Genomic DNA, 15,583 nt, shown 5'->3' on the forward strand with positions numbered 1-15,583 from the left:
CATGAGTGGGTTCTGGGGTCCCCCCTCACTCCCCCAAAGGACTTAAATTTGGGGTTAAAAAAAGCAAAAACCCAAGTTTTTATTTAAATAAACCCTAAAGGAGGAGGGAGGACACACAGTGGAGGGGGAAACTGGGGGGACACAGTGGAAAGGGGGGGACACAAAATTTGGGGACCCTTAGAAAAATCTACAGTTTAAAAGTGACACCCCCCCCCACCCTCCCCCAGGGCTGCACCCCGCTTCCCCCCCCCCATAGCAAAATAACTGTATTAAACCCTAAATCCCAACAAAGCACCCCAAAAATGAAGCTGGGGGGTGTGAGGGGGCTGGGAGCCATCACAGGTGGGGGGCCCTGGAGTCGTCCCTGTCCCCCCCCCCCCCCACCTCTCCCACCAGAATCCCCCAACCTCCCCCAGCACCCCAACCCTGCCAGAGCCCCCAAACTGCCCCCCCTGGGCCCCACAAATTTGGGGGAATGGGCTCAGCAGAGCCAAAGTCCTTCTTGAAGTGTCATTGGGGGAGGTCCGCAAAGTTTGGGCCCCTGCCAAAACTCCTGAAGGCCCAGGGAGTTCAGGGCATGAAAATGGGGGGGCGCAATCTCATCTCTCTTGCCCCTTGGAGCAGTCTGTGATGGGGGGACAGGGACCCCCCCCCAAAATGGGGGGGAAGAGCAGGGCCCACCTTGTGGTCTTTGGGGGCTGCTCCTGCCCCCCTCACCTTGCCCCTGATCCGGGGGTTTTCCCTTCCCTTGGAGCAGGGTTTCCCCAGAAACTGGGGTCCCCTTGCACCCCCTTCCTCGCCCTCACCTAGGGCGCAGACCTCCCAGCATGGGGGGACATAGGCAGCACCCCAAAACTATGTGGAAGTAGGGGAAGCCCCCCAAAATCTGAAGGAGTTCCAGAGGAAATGGGAAGTGCTGCGGAGTGTCCCACAGGATGCGCCACTCAAGGGGGGGGGGGCCCAAATTCTTTTTTTTTTTCCTATTTTCCAAAAAAAAAAAGGGGGTGCACGCCCCCCCAAGCTGAGGCCCCCCCAACATGTTCAGTTTTCCTCCTTTTCCCAAAGAAGAGAGGGATTGATGCTGCTGTTCCCAGTGGGACCCTCCTACCTGTGCACAGGCATCCCAGGATTTCAGGCAGTTTGGGGGTTCCCAGTCTTTCCTAAGAGGGGGAGGGATGGATTCAGGGCTATAACGATGGCCAGGGGGCCACTTGAAGATTCCAGGAGGATTTTTGGGATCATAATCCAAGTTTTTAGGCCGGAGGGCAGGAACGATCCAAGTTTTTTCATGCTGGCAGCGCTCGCGTTCTTCCCCACCCTTAGAGGGGTGAGAAATCCAGGTGAGGCAGAGCATGGTGATGTGGGGGGGTGGAGGAAGAAACACCCCCCTCCCGCACCCCCTGAATTTCCCGGCATTCCCAGATTTTCACAGCAGGAGCTGCGAGTCGGGCGGGGTCTTGGTCTGGCAGCCTTGGCACATGCGCTTGTGTCGGAGCAGCCGGTCCGTGCGGGAGAAGCTCTGCGGGGACAAGGCGGGCTCAGCTCTGGCGGTGGCGCTGGGGATGCCCCGCCCGTTCCCACGGGAATTCTCCGGGAATACCTGCATGCAGCGCTCGCACTGGTACGGCTTCTCCCCGCTGTGCACGCGCTTGTGCCGCTCCAGGTGGTACTTCTGGATGAAGCGCATGTCGCACATGTCACACTCGAACGGCTTCTCCCCTGCAATTCCGGCCGCGAATTAGCAAGGGAAGGGCCGGGGGGGACTGCTCATTAACGAGAGTTCATTAGCGGTGGAGGGAGGGGGTGGGGGGGGCTGCTCATTAACGAGGGCTCATTACCGGTGTGGATGAGGATGTGCCGTTTGAGGTGGTAGCTGCTCCGGAAGGCGCCGAAACAGTGGTCGCAGATGAAGTTCTTGAGCTGGAAGGAGCCGTTTTGCTCAATCACCACCATCTGAAATGGGGGGCATTTGGGGGTTCAGAGCCGGGGGGACCCCCAGCAGCCCCCCCCCAAATCCCCCCCCCCGGCCGTCCTGCGCCTGCCGGAGTTTGGGAGATTGTCTTCCTCCTCCTCCTCCTCGTGCGGCGCGGCGGCAAACCTGGGATCCTCGGCGGGAGGAGCTCGGGGGTCCCTCGGCGCCGGGAACCCGCTTGCGGCGCTGCCGGGGGGGCGAGGGGGTGTCAGCGGCCCCCGAGATGGCCCCCGACCCCCCCCCGGACCCAAAAATCGAGGGGGGACCCCCCGCTGGGGGAGGGGACCTGCCTTTTTCATGGATTTCTTGGGGTTGGAGGCCTCAGGAGCATCATCGTCCTTGCGGGCACGGGGCTTGTCGGGGTCCTGGCGGAGGGACTGGGGGGGCAGGAATTGGGGTGGGGGTTGGAAAGGGGGTGTTGGGGGGCAGAAATTGGGAACAGGGCAGGAATTGGAGAGAGGGGATTGGGAAGAGGGGATCCAGGAATTGGCAGGGAGGGGTTTGGGAAGGGGTGATTGGGGGGCAGGAATTGGGATGGGGGGAAGGAATCAGGGGGCATTTGGGAAAGGGAGATGGAGGGAGCAGGGTTTGGGAAGGGGGCAGGAATTGGAGAGGATGGATTGGGCAAGCAGGAATTGGGGGAGCAGGAATTGGGGGACAGGAATAGGTATGGGGGGATTAGGGAGGGTAAATCGGGGCAGGAAATTGAGGAGGGGGGGTTCAGGATGAGGAGAGAATGGGGAGGTTGGGGGATAATGGAATTGAAGGGGAAACAATGGAATTAGAGCAGGAAAATCCGAGGCAGGAAAAGACCAAATAAAAGAGGAAAAATCCAAATGAAGGAGAAAAAGTCCAATAAAAGAAAGCAAAGGGCAAGTGAAGGAAGGAAAATCAAGGAAGGGCCGGAAATAGGAAATGAAAGGATGAAAAACTCAATTGAAGCAGAAAAAGTGGGAAAATGAAACTAAAGCAGGAAAACTAAAGGAGGAAAAAGCCAAATAAAGGCAGGAAAAAGCCAAATTAGAAGTGAAAAAGGTCAAATAAAATATAGAAAAGGATGACTAAAGGGAGAAAACCTCAAATTTGAGGAGAAAAAAATTCAGATTCAAGGAGGAAGAGGCAAATTAAAGGTGAAAAATGCCAAATTTGGGGCAGAATAGCCCAAATTAAAGCAGGAAAAAAAATAAGTTGGAAACCCCCACAAAAAGCCAGAAAAAAGAAATTAAACATAGAAAAAGCAAATTAAAAGTGGGAACCTCCTAATTAAGTGCAAAAATACCCAAATTAAAGGTGGAAAACTCCAAATTAAAGCAGGAAACCCCCAAATCAAAGGTGGGAAAAGCCAAACAGAGTGTGGAAATACAGAAATTAAAGACGGAAATCCCCGAATTAAGTGCAAAAATGCCCAAATGAAAGCAGGAAAGCCCCAAATCAAAGGTGGGAAAAGCCAGACTGACGGCATAAACCCCCAAATGAAGGGTGAAATCCCCCAGTCAAAGGTGGGATCCCCCATGGAAGGTGCCAGATCCCAGCCAGGGCGTCCCAGTCCGTACCAGGAGGTCAGGGCTGGAGCCCCGTTCCCGGTTCCCGTCCTGTTTCCCGCCGGATTTGGGCATCATCTTCTTGCTGGCGACGGTGGGGACGAGGCAGACGCCCGAGAGCCCCTCGCAGGCCAGGAGACTCGCCTGGAACAGGGAGGGACCCCCAGCATCAGCCCCCAGCCCTGGAACACCCTGGAGGAGGGGTGAGGCAGCAGCCCCCAGTTCTGGGCCCTGATGGGAGCTTTGGGATAATGTGGGGAAACTCCGGGATGATCTCGAGGGAAGTTTGGGATGATCTCGAGGGAAACTTTGGGATAATCATGAGGGAAAATTGGGAGAATCCTGGGGAAACTTTGGGATGATCACGAGGGAAAATTGGGATGATCGCGAGGGAAGTTCTGGGGAAACTTTGGGATGATGTCAAGGGAAGTTTGAGAAAATCTGGGGAAGATTTGGGGATGATCCCAGAATAGTTCTGGGAAGACCCCAAAGTGGAACAGAGGGGGTTGAACCCTCTTCTTTCAGCCCAATGAGGATTTAAGATCAAATGGGAAAATTCAAGGGAATTTTGCAGAAACTTTGGGATAATCCTGTGAAAAAGTGGGATAAACTCATGGCAAAATGAGAAGACCCCAAAACTGGGAATGGAGGAGGATGAACCCCCTTTTTTGAGGCCTGTTGGGACCTAAGGGTTAATGGGAAATTAGGGGATAATCCCAGGGAAAAAATGGGGAATTATGGGGAAAATCTGGGGTAATTCCTGAATAATTCTGTTAACAGCCCCAGAGATGGAGGGTTTGGGGAGGCTGAACTCTAAATTTGAAGCCTGACAGGACCTAAAGGCTACCAGGGAAATTTGGGAAATCCTGGAGAAAACTGGGATAATCACAAGGAAATTTCAGGATAAATGTAAGGAAATTTTGAGAGAATACCAAGGATAACTGGGATAATCCTGGGGTAACTCTAGGAAGATCCCAGGGTGTGTTTGGGTTTGGAAAATCTTCTTCCAGCCTAGAGAGGATCTAATGGATAACAGGAAATTTCAAGATAATCCTGGGGAAAATTTGGATTATCCCGTGGAAAACTGAGACAATTCCAGCAGAAACTGGGAGAATTCAGGAATAACGCTGGAAAAACCCCAAAAGTGGGGAGGGAAAGGTGGGGGGAGGCAAAGACACCTCCAAACCATCAACTGAATGACTGACCTGCCTTTATTAGGGCCCTAAAGGCTACTGAGGAAATTGGGGAAATCCTAGGGAAAACTGGGATAATCAGGGGAAAAATTTGGGATAATACTGTGGAAGTTTGGGGAGAGTCCACGTGTGGAGGGGCAGCTTGAACCTCCTTTTTTGAGGCCTCACAGGCCCTCAGGGCTAAGGGGAAAATTCAGGGTATTTCTGGGGAAAATCAGGATAATCTTGAGGAAAACAGGGATAATCCTGTGATATGCCCTGAAGCAGGATGGGGGGATGGGGAGGCACCCCCCACCCTGGCGCAGGGGGAGGGAAGCTCCAGCTCTCTCCCCTCTTCTTTCCCTTTTCCCGTTTTTTGGGGCCGTTGTTCCCCCAAATTCCTGGGCCTGGGGGTGTCAGGATGCAGGGGGTGGGGGCTCATTACCTGAGCCATGCTGTGGGAGCCTTTGGCCTTACTTCTCGCCCAGGTAAAGCTCGTTTGGGGAAAGAAAAGGTGGGATCAGTAAATTTTTATGGATTTTTGGGCGGGCTCCAGTACCCGCCACGGCGCCGCCATTCCTTCTTCTCCTCCTCCTCCTCCTCCTCCTCCTCCTCCTCTTCCTCCTCCTGAAGGGGCCACTGGGGCAGGAAGGGGGGGGAGACAGGGCCGGGCTTGCCCCCAAATTCGGGACCCCCCGAGCTGGGCGGGTGCTGGATCTGCAGGGACGGAGCTGAATCCAGAGGGATCCGCCTGGGGGAACAGCAGGAAAAGGGGTCAGAGCGGGGACAGAGAGGGGACAGAGGAGGGACAGAGGGGGGACAGAGAAAGGCCTGAAGAGGACCTCGGGGTGGGAACCAGGGGGGGAACAGGGACACCCCGCGAGGAATGTGGGGGGGTCTCCCAGGTTAGGTTGGCACTGGGGGGGAAATCCCTGAAACAGGGGGCGTCCCAAGGGAAGGGGGAAAATGGGGATCCCTGGGGAGCGGGGGGTGGGCGTGGGGACGGTTCCGGGGGATCATGAGGGTGTCTGTAACCTGCGGGGGGTGACACAGGGGGGGATCACTGAATCTGGGGAGGGGAAGGGCACGGAGGGGGTGGGACACACCCGGGAGACCCCGGGGACAGCAGGGCAGAGATACCGGGGGGGGGGGGGGGTCACGCCGGGAGGGGCCGCACCGGGGATCGGGGCCGCCTCCCTCGTTAGGGACCTCCCCCCAAACCCTCCCCATCCCCCTCCCACCCCGAGCCCGTTCCCCTCCCCCCATCACCCGTGGGAACGGCCCCCCGGTGCCGGGCGCAGTCCGGGCGGCCCTGGGGGTGCCGGGGAGTCTCGCAGGGGGTGTCACGGGGGGGTCCATCCGTACCTGCCGCGGCCCCTCCGCGCTCCGACCGCCCGAGCCCGGCCCCGCCGCCCCCCCGCCGCCGCCACCCGGAACCGGAAGCCCCCGCCCCCGCTTCCAGGGCGCCCAGGGCGCCTGGCGGAAGTGCGGGCGATCCTGCGCATGCGCAGAGCGGCGCCGTAATGGCGAGTACTGCGCCGCCATAGTGGGGAGTAACCATGGCAACTGCGCGGCCTGGACCCCTCCGAGAGCCCCCGACTCTGCCCAGGGGACCCACCCGGGGAGGGTCGCACCCCCCGTCGATCCCCCCTGACCCACCGCGAGTGGGACCCACTAACGCGCGACCCCACCCCCGACCCCGCAGTCGCGGGACCGACTCCCTCCCACCCGCCAATCCTCCGCCGGCGCGCCGCCCCGCGGCCCTCACTCGCGACAAACCCTTGGGGACCCCCTACTACAACCCGGTTTGGGCTGCCCCCGTCACTCCCACCGCTTCCCTTGGGGAGTCCCCTGTGACTCCTTTTGGGGGCTGGTACGCCCCATTCCTCTGCTCCAATTTTTGCCCCTCCGCACCGCCCCGGGGGCGGTGATGGCTCTCCCCGTGGCGTCTGGGAAATGAGCGCGATACTGGAAATGGAGCACTGAGATTTTGGGTACACGGGAAATGAAGGGCACTGGGAATGGTTGTGGGGACACCAAACACTGGTGGGGGAACACACTGCAAGTAATGGGGGGACACTAGGGACAGGTGGGCTATACACTGGGGACAATGAGAATAAGTTTGGGGACCCTGGGAATGGGTGGGGGCCACACTGGGAATGGGTTGTGGGGACACTGGGAGTGGGAGGCCACATGGGGTCACCACTCTTCCCACAGATCTGGGGGCACAGTCCTAACCCTTCCCCCTGTCCCCAGAACCCTCCGGGGCTCCTTCCCGAGTCCTGGACTTTGCTCCTTGCCCCCGGCGACGTGACCAGAGGAAAATTCCATCTGGGGAGGGAGGAGAGAGGAGCTGGGAAAGCCTGATCCAGGAGAGCCTGATGCCAGGAAAAGCTTCTCCTGGCAGCACCTAATTCGAGGATCACCTGGTCCCAGGATCATCTAATCCCAGGAGAACCTGTTCCTGGCAGCACCTGATCTTGGAAAATTGCAGCTGGCAGAGGTGAGAGGAGAGGTGAGTCCAGAGAGCCTGATGCCAGGGGAAACCCATCCTGGGAACACCTAATATTGTGATCATCCTGTTACAGAACTACGTCATTCCAGAAGAACATAATTCTGTAATCGCCGTATCCCAGGAGAATTTCACCCTGAGAGAGCCTTATTCCAGGAGCACCTCATCACAGGGGGAAGCTCAGCCTGGGATCACCTTACCCCAGGAGATCCTTATCCCACAATCACCTCGTTCTGGGACCACCTTATCCCAGGAGATCCTTGTCCCAGGATCGCTTTATCCCAAGGTTATCTGCTTCCAGGAGGAGCTCATCCTGGGATCCCCCACTCCTGCCGACTGCTGCCAATTCCAGGGTCCCTCCTGCTGCACTTCGGGGTCTCCCTGTGTTCTCCTGCCATGGCTGAGCCCTCTGGGGCTGGGGACAGCATCCCATTGGAATGTCCTGGCCTGGACACGGCCGCTGGGGAGGAATTCCTGCAGGAAGTGTTCCAGATCCTGCTGGAGGAGGGCGTGCGGAAGAGCACAGATGTGACACAGAAGGTTGGGACACTGGGGCACTTGAGAGGGAGGGTCCCCAGTTCCATTGCATCCTATTCCTGTTTCCAGTACCATTCTCAATCCCAATCCCATTCCTGTCCCCACAGGTAGGTGACTGGAAGGAGCCCCCTGGCAGGGGATGGGGTTCCCGATTTGTCCCTATTGCTTGTGCTGTTCCCAGGCATTCCCTGTCCCCGTCCCTATCCCATTCTCCTTCCCAGTCATTCCCAATCCTATTCCCAGTCATTCCCAGGCATGTGACTGGAAGCAGACATGGAAGGGGGTGAGGGTCACAATATTGCTCCTTTCCCAGTCCTATTCCCAATCTGAAACCCAGTTCCATTCCCATTCCCAATCCTGTTCTTAATACAAGTCCCGCTCCCAGCCCTGTTCCAACAGCTAGTCCCATTCCCAATCCCATTCTCAGTCCCGGTCGCGTTTCCAGTCCTGTTCCCATTCTGAGTCCCCTTCCCAATCTTATACTCGGAACAGGACTGGGAGTGGCAGTGGGGTTGGGAATGAGAGTAAGTCCCAGTTGCAGTCTCATTCTCATTTCCAGTCTTGTTCCCCATCTTGTTTCCATTTCTAGTCCTATTTGCAGTCCCACTTCCAGCCCCATTGTCATTCCCATTCCCCATTCTGTTTGCAGTTCTGGTGCCAGTCCCATTCCCATTCTGGTTCCTGGTTCCAGTCCCATTCCCATTCTGATTCCTGGTTCCAGTCCCATTCCCATTGTCAACATCATTCCCAGCCCATTCCCCCTGCGGTTCCCAGTCCCATTCCCAGTCTCGTTCCCAGTCATTCCCAGTGCTTTCCCAGGTGTGTGACTGGAAGGAGCCGCAGGAGCTGCGGGACCTGCTGGATCTGGAGCTGCGGAGCGATGGGGAGGGGCAGGAGCGGCTCCTGCAGCGCTGCCGGGATGTGCTGCGCTTCAGCGTCCGCACCGGTGCGCTCCCAGTACACACCAGTGCACACCAGTTCAGCCCCAGGGCAGGCCCAGTGCCTCCCAGTTTAGCCCTGCACAAACTGCATTGGGCACGGCCGCTCTCACTCCGGCCCAGCGGTTCCCAGTGTGGCCCCTGGTGCCTGACAGTGTCAAACATTGTGGCCCCTGCCATGTTCCCCTCCATGTCCCCCCGATCTTCTGTGTCTCGCTTGACTGCCCCCCTGCCCCCATTTCCCCCTGCATCCACTCCCTGACCCTCCCCATGTACCCCTGACTCCCTCCAAGCCCCTTCTGTTCCCTGCCTACCCACCCCCAATCCTTCCTGTCCCCCCATGCTCCATGTCCCTCTTGTGTCTCACGTGATTCCCCTATATCCCCCTTGCCCACCCATTTTCCGATTTCCTCACACCCCCTCATTCTGCCCTTCGTGTCCTCCTCCTGTCTCCCCACTCTCCTTCTGACCCTGCCATGACTCCTCTGAACCTCCCAGGTCCTTCCCTTATCTTCCCGTGTACCACCCTCCATGTGCCATCCCAAACTCACTCATGTTCCCCCCCATTGCCGCCTATCCCCTCCCATATCTCATTCTGTCCCTCACCCCTGTCATCCCCTGACCAACCTCTGTCCCCAACGTGTTCCCCTAGGTCACCCCCGGTTCTTTAACCAGCTTTTCTCAGGGCTGGACCACCACGCCCTGGCTGGCCGGTTCCTCACCGAGACCCTCAACACGAGCCCGTGAGCCCCCGACACACCCAAAGGGGAACTGGCGCGTGGGGAGACCCCTCAAAAAGCTGCCATGACCCTCCCCTCCCCCAGATCCACCTGCAAGGAGACCCTGCTGCTGATGGAGGGGGAGGTGCTGGTGGGAGGATTTTGGGCTGCTCAAGGTTGGAGGGAGGGTTTTGGGGGTGTTGAGGAGCCCAAATGAGAAAGGACCTGCCAAAACCCTGTGCTGACTGCCCTGATCTAGGCCCAGTGTTGGTGCTGATGGAGGGGGGCTTCTGCGGGGAGGGGGATTTTTTGGGGTGCTGAGGCTCTGGGGAAGTTGTTTGGGGTTCTGAGGTTTCAGGGGGAGGGGAACCCCCCCGACTGCTGCTGGGCCCTTCCAGGTACACATACGAAGTGGCCCCAGTGCTGGTGCTGATGGAGGAGCAGGTCCTGGCCAAGCTCCGGGAGCTCGTGGGGTGGAGCAGCGGCGATGGCATCTTTGCTCCCGGTATCCCGGACCCTTCCCGAGGGGTATCCCTGTCCCCCCTCTGCCCCTGGCAGCCTGTCCGTGGTGCCCTGGGGGTGAAACGGAGGTCCCTGTCCTGGGCAGGGGGCTCTATGTCCAACATGTTGGCCATGAACGTGGCGCGATTCCGGCGTTTCCCGGAGAGCCGCAGCAGAGGGAACTGGGACCTGCCTCGCCTGGGCCTGTTTGCATCCCAGGAGGTGGGACTGGGGGATCGAGGTCACCCCAAAACCTAATCCTCAGAGTCATCCCAATTCTAATCCATTGGGTCATTCCAAACCCTATTCCTGGGGTCACCCCAAAACCTGATTCCTGGAGTGGCCCCCTGTGGTCACCACAAACCTGATCCCCTGGGTCACTCCAAATCTCATCCCTTGGACCCCCACAAAACATGATCCAGGGGCTCACCTGGGGCCATCCCAAAACCTGATCCTGGTGTCACCTCAAAGCTGATCCTTGGAGGTTGCCCTAAACCTGATCCATGGGGTCACTCCAAAACCTGGTGTCACTGAGGCTACCCCAAAACCTGGCCTGTGGGGTCACCCCAAGTCTGGTCCCTGAGATTACCCAAAATCTGGGGTTACCACAAGTCTGGTCCCTGAGGTGACCCCAGAATCTGATCCTGGGGTCCTCCCAATCCCGGTCCTGTTTTCCTGCCCAGAGCCATTACTCCATCCTAAAAGGAGCTGCTCTCCTGGGAATTGGCACGGACAACGTTCACCTGGTGCGGACAGATGAGAGGTGAGTGCTGGGAGGTCCCGAGGGACCCCAGGTCAGGGGATTCCTGCAGGTATCCATCCCTATCCCTTCCCTTCAGGGGGAAGATGATCCCGGAAGAGCTGGAGAAGGAGATCCAGAGGGTGAAAGCTGAGGTCAGGAGAGGCTGCACACCTCAAAGGCCCTCAAACTCCCCAATGGCTCCGCCGTATTCCCAACGGCCTTCCCAGTGTTCCCAAAGCTCCCTCAAAGTCCGTGTGTCCCCCTCTAAGTCCCCAAAGCCTCTCCAATGTTCCCAAAGCCCTTCCCATGTCCACAAACCACCCTCCATGTCCCCCAATGTCCCCCCAAAAACCCTGAATGTCTTCCAATGTCCCCCCACTGTCTCTTCAATTCTTCAGTGCACCCAATGTCCCCTGTCCTCCCCAGACCTCCTGCCCTCCCATAAAGTCAGTTGCCTGTCTGCCCCAAATCCCTCTGTAGCCCATTTCCTGCACCCCCAAAGTCCCCCTGTATCCTCCAGCCCCCCACAGCTTTCCTCCTGAGCCCCCTCCAAGTCCCCCCAAATGCCCACCCAGGGCTCAGAGCCCGTTCTTTTTCTGTGCCACCATCTTGGCTACCTTTGACTCCCTGTGCTCCCCTGCCCTCTACCCCCTTCCATGCCCCCAGCACCCTCCGATACCCCCAGACCCCTCCCTAATCCCCTCCAGGGCTCAGAGCCCCTCTTTGTGTGTGCCACGAGTGGCACCACCGTCCTGGGCGCCTTCGACCCGCTGGACGCCATCGCCGACGTCTGTGCCCGCCACGGGCTGTGGCTGCATGTGGATGTGAGTTCGGGGTGCTTGGCTGGGGGGGGCTTGGGGGTCCCCCTGTGCGTGCTGATCCCCCTTTTCCTGCAGGCAGCATGGGGGGGCAGCGCCCTCCTGTCCCCCCAACTCCGTCATCTCCTTGCCGGCATCCACAGGTGTGTCCCTCCCCCTACCCCCGCAAAAGACTCCCACCTGCCCTCTGAGCTTTTGGGGATACCCTTTTTTCCCAGAGGGCCCCCCCAAACTCTGCTGTTCCCCCCCACCAGAGCTGACTCAGTGACCTGGAACCCCCACAAGCTGTTGATGGTGGGGTTGCAGTGCTCAGCATTCCTGCTCCGTGACAGCTCCGTAGGTGCCCCCCATCCTGAATTTGTGCCCCTAGGATGCCTCCTGGGCCCCCTCATTAATTCTGGTGCCCCCTGCCCATCCCAGGGGCTCCTGCAGCGCTGCCATGGCGTGGGGGCCTCGTACCTGTTCCAGCGGGACAAGTTCTACGACGTGTCCCTGGACACAGGGGACAAGAGCCCCCAGTGCGGCCGCCGCGCCGACGGCCTCAAGCTCTGGATCCTCTGGAAAGCCGTGGGGACCCGGGGGCTGGCACAGCGTGTGGAGCGGGCGTTCGGTGCCTCTCGGTGAGCCCCAGGATCAGGGGGAACCCTCCACCCTCCCAAACTTGGCTTCACCCCTTTGCTGTCCCCAGGTATCTGTTGGAGCAGGTGAAGAGGAGGGAGGGATTCCAGCTGGTGATGGAGGTAAGGGTGATGGTGGAATGGAGAATGGGGGACATGGACACCTAAGAGTCCTGGAGGTTGGAATGCCACAGGTTTAAATTATACTGGAGGTTTAACTCCCTGGGGGTTAATCCCAAAGTTATGAATCCCCAAAGTTTAAATTCCAGAGTTTTCAATCCCAGAGGCTGAAATCTCAGAGGTTTGAATTGTCCCAGAAGTTTAAGTCTTGGAGGTTTAAATCCCTGAGGACAAATCCCACAGGTTTGAATCCCAGAATCTGAAATCCTGCAATTTGGAATTCCACAGATTTAAATCACCCCAGGGGTTGAAATCCCAGAGGTTGAAATCCTGGAGTTTAATCATCCTGGAAGTTTCCATTTTGGAGGTTTAAATCCCGGAGGATTAAATCCTGCAGGTTCCAACCCCAGACAATTAAATACACATGGCTGAATTCCTGGAAGTGTGAATCCCTATCAGATTCTGGGAATTGGGTGAATGGTCATGATCTCCTTCTGCTTCCTCTTCCTGCAGCCAGAATTTATCAACCTCTGCTTCTGGTTCATCCCACCCAGCCTGCGGGGCCAGGAGAACTGCCCGCAATTCTGGGACAAACTGGGAAAGGTGAGCCCAGAATTCCAAATTCCCCCCACCACCACCAGCATTCCAAATCCCCAGAAATCACCCAAAAAGAAAAACAAAATCCTCCTGAAATGGCGTTTCCCCCTAGGTGGCCCCAGCCATCAAGGAAAAGATGATCCGGAGGGGCTCCATGATGGTGGGGTACCAACCCCAAGGATCCCACGTCAACTTCTTCCGGCAGATTATCACCAATCCTGCTGTCACCCGCCAGGACCTGGACTTCTTCCTGGATGAGATACAGGAATTGGGATGGGATCTGTGAGCACTCCCAAAAACCCCAGTGAAAGACCCCAAAACCTTCCCCCCATCCCTGAGGTAGAGGAGCAGATCCTTGATTTCCTCCCCTCATCCCAAATTGGAAATGACCCCAAAACTCCACACTCATGGAATAAAACTCCATTTAATGGTCTTGATCTGATAATAATTTGATATAACCCCACCCTCAAAATAGGGTTTGGGGTGTAGGGGGTCCCATAATTCCCCTGGAAGCTCCAGAGGAGGTTGTGGATTCTGGGATCAGCATGTAGTAGCCTTGTGACTCTCCTGACATTGCCATGGCTTCTTGAAGCTCCAGAGGCTGGAATTTGTAGGGAAGAGGATCTGTCAGCATGCAAAAAACTCTTGGGAAAGTACTGCAAAACCTGCTGTGTCCATCCCTGAGGAAGTGGAGCAGAGCCTGGACTTCCTTCTGGAATCTTTAAATCAGGAGTAAAGATGGATGTTCTTGGGACTTGATCCTAAAACTCAGCACTCATGGAATAAAAGAGCATTTAATGGTCTCAATTTTATATGAATTTGATATCACACTCCCCTCCCCCAGGAAGGGAGTTTGGGGGTCCCTCAATTCCCCTGGAGGCTCCGGAGGAAGTTGAGGATTTCGGGATCAAGGTGGGCATCCTCAAGGCAGGCTAGGAGCTGGGACGCCGTGGCTTCCTCTCGCTGACGCCGCTGCCAATCCCGCAGCATCTCGAAACTCCTCATAGTGGAATTGTTCGGATTTTCCTCCTGGATCTGGTCCAGCCTGCTCTGCTCCAGCCCTAGATGCAGAATTCCCACCTCCTGCCACTCTTTTCCCAATCTTTTGGCAACTCTCATCAAATCCTTCTCTGTCAAGCGTCGGGGATTCACGGGTGGAGCTGGAATCCCTCCAGGATGCTGTCCTGAAGTGGGATCCCTGGTCCCGCTGGGGGTGTCCCTATTAGGTTCCCTGGGGTTTTCCTCCGGGATTTGCTCTTCCAGGGGCAGCTGGAAGCGCTGGATGAGGTCGGAGCGGCCAATCTGCCGCAGGATCCTGGCGATCTCACGCAGGGAATTCCCCGGGAAGCGCTGGAGGAGGATCAGGCACAACTCAGGGCGCGATGCCTGGAGCACAAGCCCGTCAGGAATTTTGCTTCCCAGAAGGTACTTCAGGTTCTGGAATTGTTCTTCCGAGAGCGCCTGGTGCACCTCCAGCAGCGTTGCCCGCTCATCTCTCGCCATCGGGGCAGAAAATCCCACGGGGAAATGGGGTCACTGCTGGGACACAAGGGCTGGGCTAGAGGAAGAACCACGCAGCCCACAGAGTGGCGGACCAAGGGGGCACCGCTGGGCCCAAAAAATTCGGGGTGTGGGTGGAAAGGGGCCACGCTGTGCTCCATAAATTGGGGGTAGATGGGTCACCGCCCGCCCCGAGGGTTTTCCTGGTGCCCCCGTTGTCCTCTCTAGGGGGACGCTAGGGGCTGAACGCTGCCAGCGTCCCCCTAGAGCACCCCACCCTGCACTGGGCCTGAGCCGCAGAGTCTCCCCCCAGTGGCCCCCCAGCCCTGGGGCTGGGACCCCCAGTGTCACCCCAATGGCCCCACTCCTTCCTGGCTCCTCCCGATGTCCCCGCCGTGTGCCAGGTGCCCTTTCTTCCTGGTCCCCACGATCTCGCGGCGCCCTCGGTACTTCCCTAGTCCGGATTCGCACCGTTCTCTCCCTCAAGCCTCTCGTTCTCCCCCCGCCACCGCCCCGCTCTCACCGCGCTCTGTTCCCGCCACCGCCCCGCTCTCACCGCGCTCTGTTCCCGCCACCGCCCCGCTCTCACCGCGCTCTGTTCCCGCCACCGCCCCGCTCTCACCGCGCTCTGTTCCCGCCACCGCTGTTCCGTATGTGAGGAGCGGAAGCGTGGCCTCCTGTCCCGCCAGCAGTTGCCGCGGTAACGCAGCGCGGCCGCTTTGAGCGGACGGGGCGCGTCCTGCCCGGGGCGCGTCCTGCCCGGGGGCAGCCTGGGGCCGTCCCGAGCGGAGTCCGCAGCGTCGTTTGGGCGCTCCGGGGCGGTTCAGGGGTGCTGCGAGTGAATTTTGGGCTCAGTGTCCAGCCCCGAGGGCCCCAAGTGCTTCCGTTATCTCTCAATAATCCTCCATCCCCCCAGTGCTTCAGTCACTTCCAGTACCACCAGTAACATCCAATCCCTCAAACCCCCGGTGTCCTGTAGTTCCCCAGTCTCTCCCGTAAACCTCCAGTCCCCTGGTACGCCCAGTCCCCCAAGTCTTTCCAATGGTCCAGTCCCCCCAGTATTCTCCAGCCCCTCCATGCCCCCAGTTCCCCCCAGTAACCCTGAGTAAGCCCTCAGTAGTCCCTGCAATTCCTTAGTCCCTCCAGTATCCCCCAACTCACCCCAGTCCACCGCAGTCCTCCAGCACCCTCCAGTGGTCCCCAGGCGCACTAGTATCCCCCCAATTTCCCAGTTTCCCCAGCTCCCCAGTTTCCCAGTCTGCCCAGTATTCCCCAATCCCCCCAGTTACCCCCAGTT

At 58.1% G+C, this 15,583-nt stretch overlaps 3 protein-coding genes across 6 annotated transcripts; 1 reads left to right on the plus strand and 2 right to left on the minus strand.

Moving 5' to 3' along the window:
- Window positions 1-430: 430 nt before the first annotated feature.
- Window positions 431-6,110, minus strand: ZNF740 (zinc finger protein 740). 3 transcript variants are annotated; one of them, XM_059491206.1, is made up of 9 exons: window positions 6,051-6,110; window positions 5,131-5,436; window positions 3,526-3,657; window positions 2,263-2,349; window positions 2,099-2,158; window positions 1,839-1,953; window positions 1,601-1,719; window positions 1,398-1,519; window positions 431-1,318 (listed from the first exon to the last, which is right to left on the minus strand). In XM_059491206.1, the coding sequence occupies exons 2-8, from the start codon at window positions 5,137-5,139 to the stop codon at window positions 1,427-1,429; spliced, it is 615 nt and encodes a 204-aa protein (XP_059347189.1). In that variant the 5' UTR covers window positions 5,140-5,436; window positions 6,051-6,110; the 3' UTR covers window positions 431-1,318; window positions 1,398-1,426. The 3 variants fall into 3 exon arrangements, with proteins under 3 accessions (XP_059347189.1, XP_059347188.1, XP_059347190.1); XM_059491205.1 differs by having other exon boundaries at window positions 431-1,519; window positions 6,051-6,105; XM_059491207.1 differs by lacking the exon at window positions 2,099-2,158 and having other exon boundaries at window positions 431-1,519; window positions 6,051-6,105.
- An 864-nt stretch (window positions 6,111-6,974) lies between these two features.
- On the plus strand, window positions 6,975-13,218 carry CSAD (cysteine sulfinic acid decarboxylase). The gene is made up of 15 exons (XM_059491193.1): window positions 6,975-7,188; window positions 7,274-7,737; window positions 8,554-8,680; window positions 9,325-9,415; window positions 9,790-9,896; window positions 9,999-10,114; window positions 10,576-10,655; window positions 10,732-10,786; window positions 11,342-11,458; window positions 11,531-11,595; window positions 11,707-11,788; window positions 11,873-12,072; window positions 12,141-12,192; window positions 12,703-12,792; window positions 12,899-13,218. The coding sequence occupies exons 2-15, from the start codon at window positions 7,594-7,596 to the stop codon at window positions 13,070-13,072; spliced, it is 1,500 nt and encodes a 499-aa protein (XP_059347176.1). The 5' UTR covers window positions 6,975-7,188; window positions 7,274-7,593; the 3' UTR covers window positions 13,073-13,218.
- LOC132085763 (uncharacterized) lies at window positions 13,192-15,031 on the minus strand. Of its 2 annotated transcripts, none has more exons than XM_059491203.1 (2): window positions 14,909-15,031; window positions 13,192-14,322 (listed from the first exon to the last, which is right to left on the minus strand). In XM_059491203.1, exon 2 carries the CDS (start codon window positions 14,287-14,289, stop codon window positions 13,651-13,653), a length of 639 nt encoding a protein of 212 aa, XP_059347186.1. In that variant the 5' UTR covers window positions 14,290-14,322; window positions 14,909-15,031; the 3' UTR covers window positions 13,192-13,650. The 2 variants fall into 2 exon arrangements, with proteins under 2 accessions (XP_059347186.1, XP_059347187.1); XM_059491204.1 differs by having other exon boundaries at window positions 13,192-14,325; window positions 14,909-14,965.
- Window positions 15,032-15,583: the final 552 nt, after the last annotated feature.

The sequence above is a fragment of the Ammospiza nelsoni genome, chromosome 32 (genome assembly GCF_027579445.1).
Source record: "Ammospiza nelsoni isolate bAmmNel1 chromosome 32, bAmmNel1.pri, whole genome shotgun sequence".
In the NCBI taxonomy this organism is placed as follows: Eukaryota; Metazoa; Chordata; class Aves; order Passeriformes; family Passerellidae; genus Ammospiza; species Ammospiza nelsoni.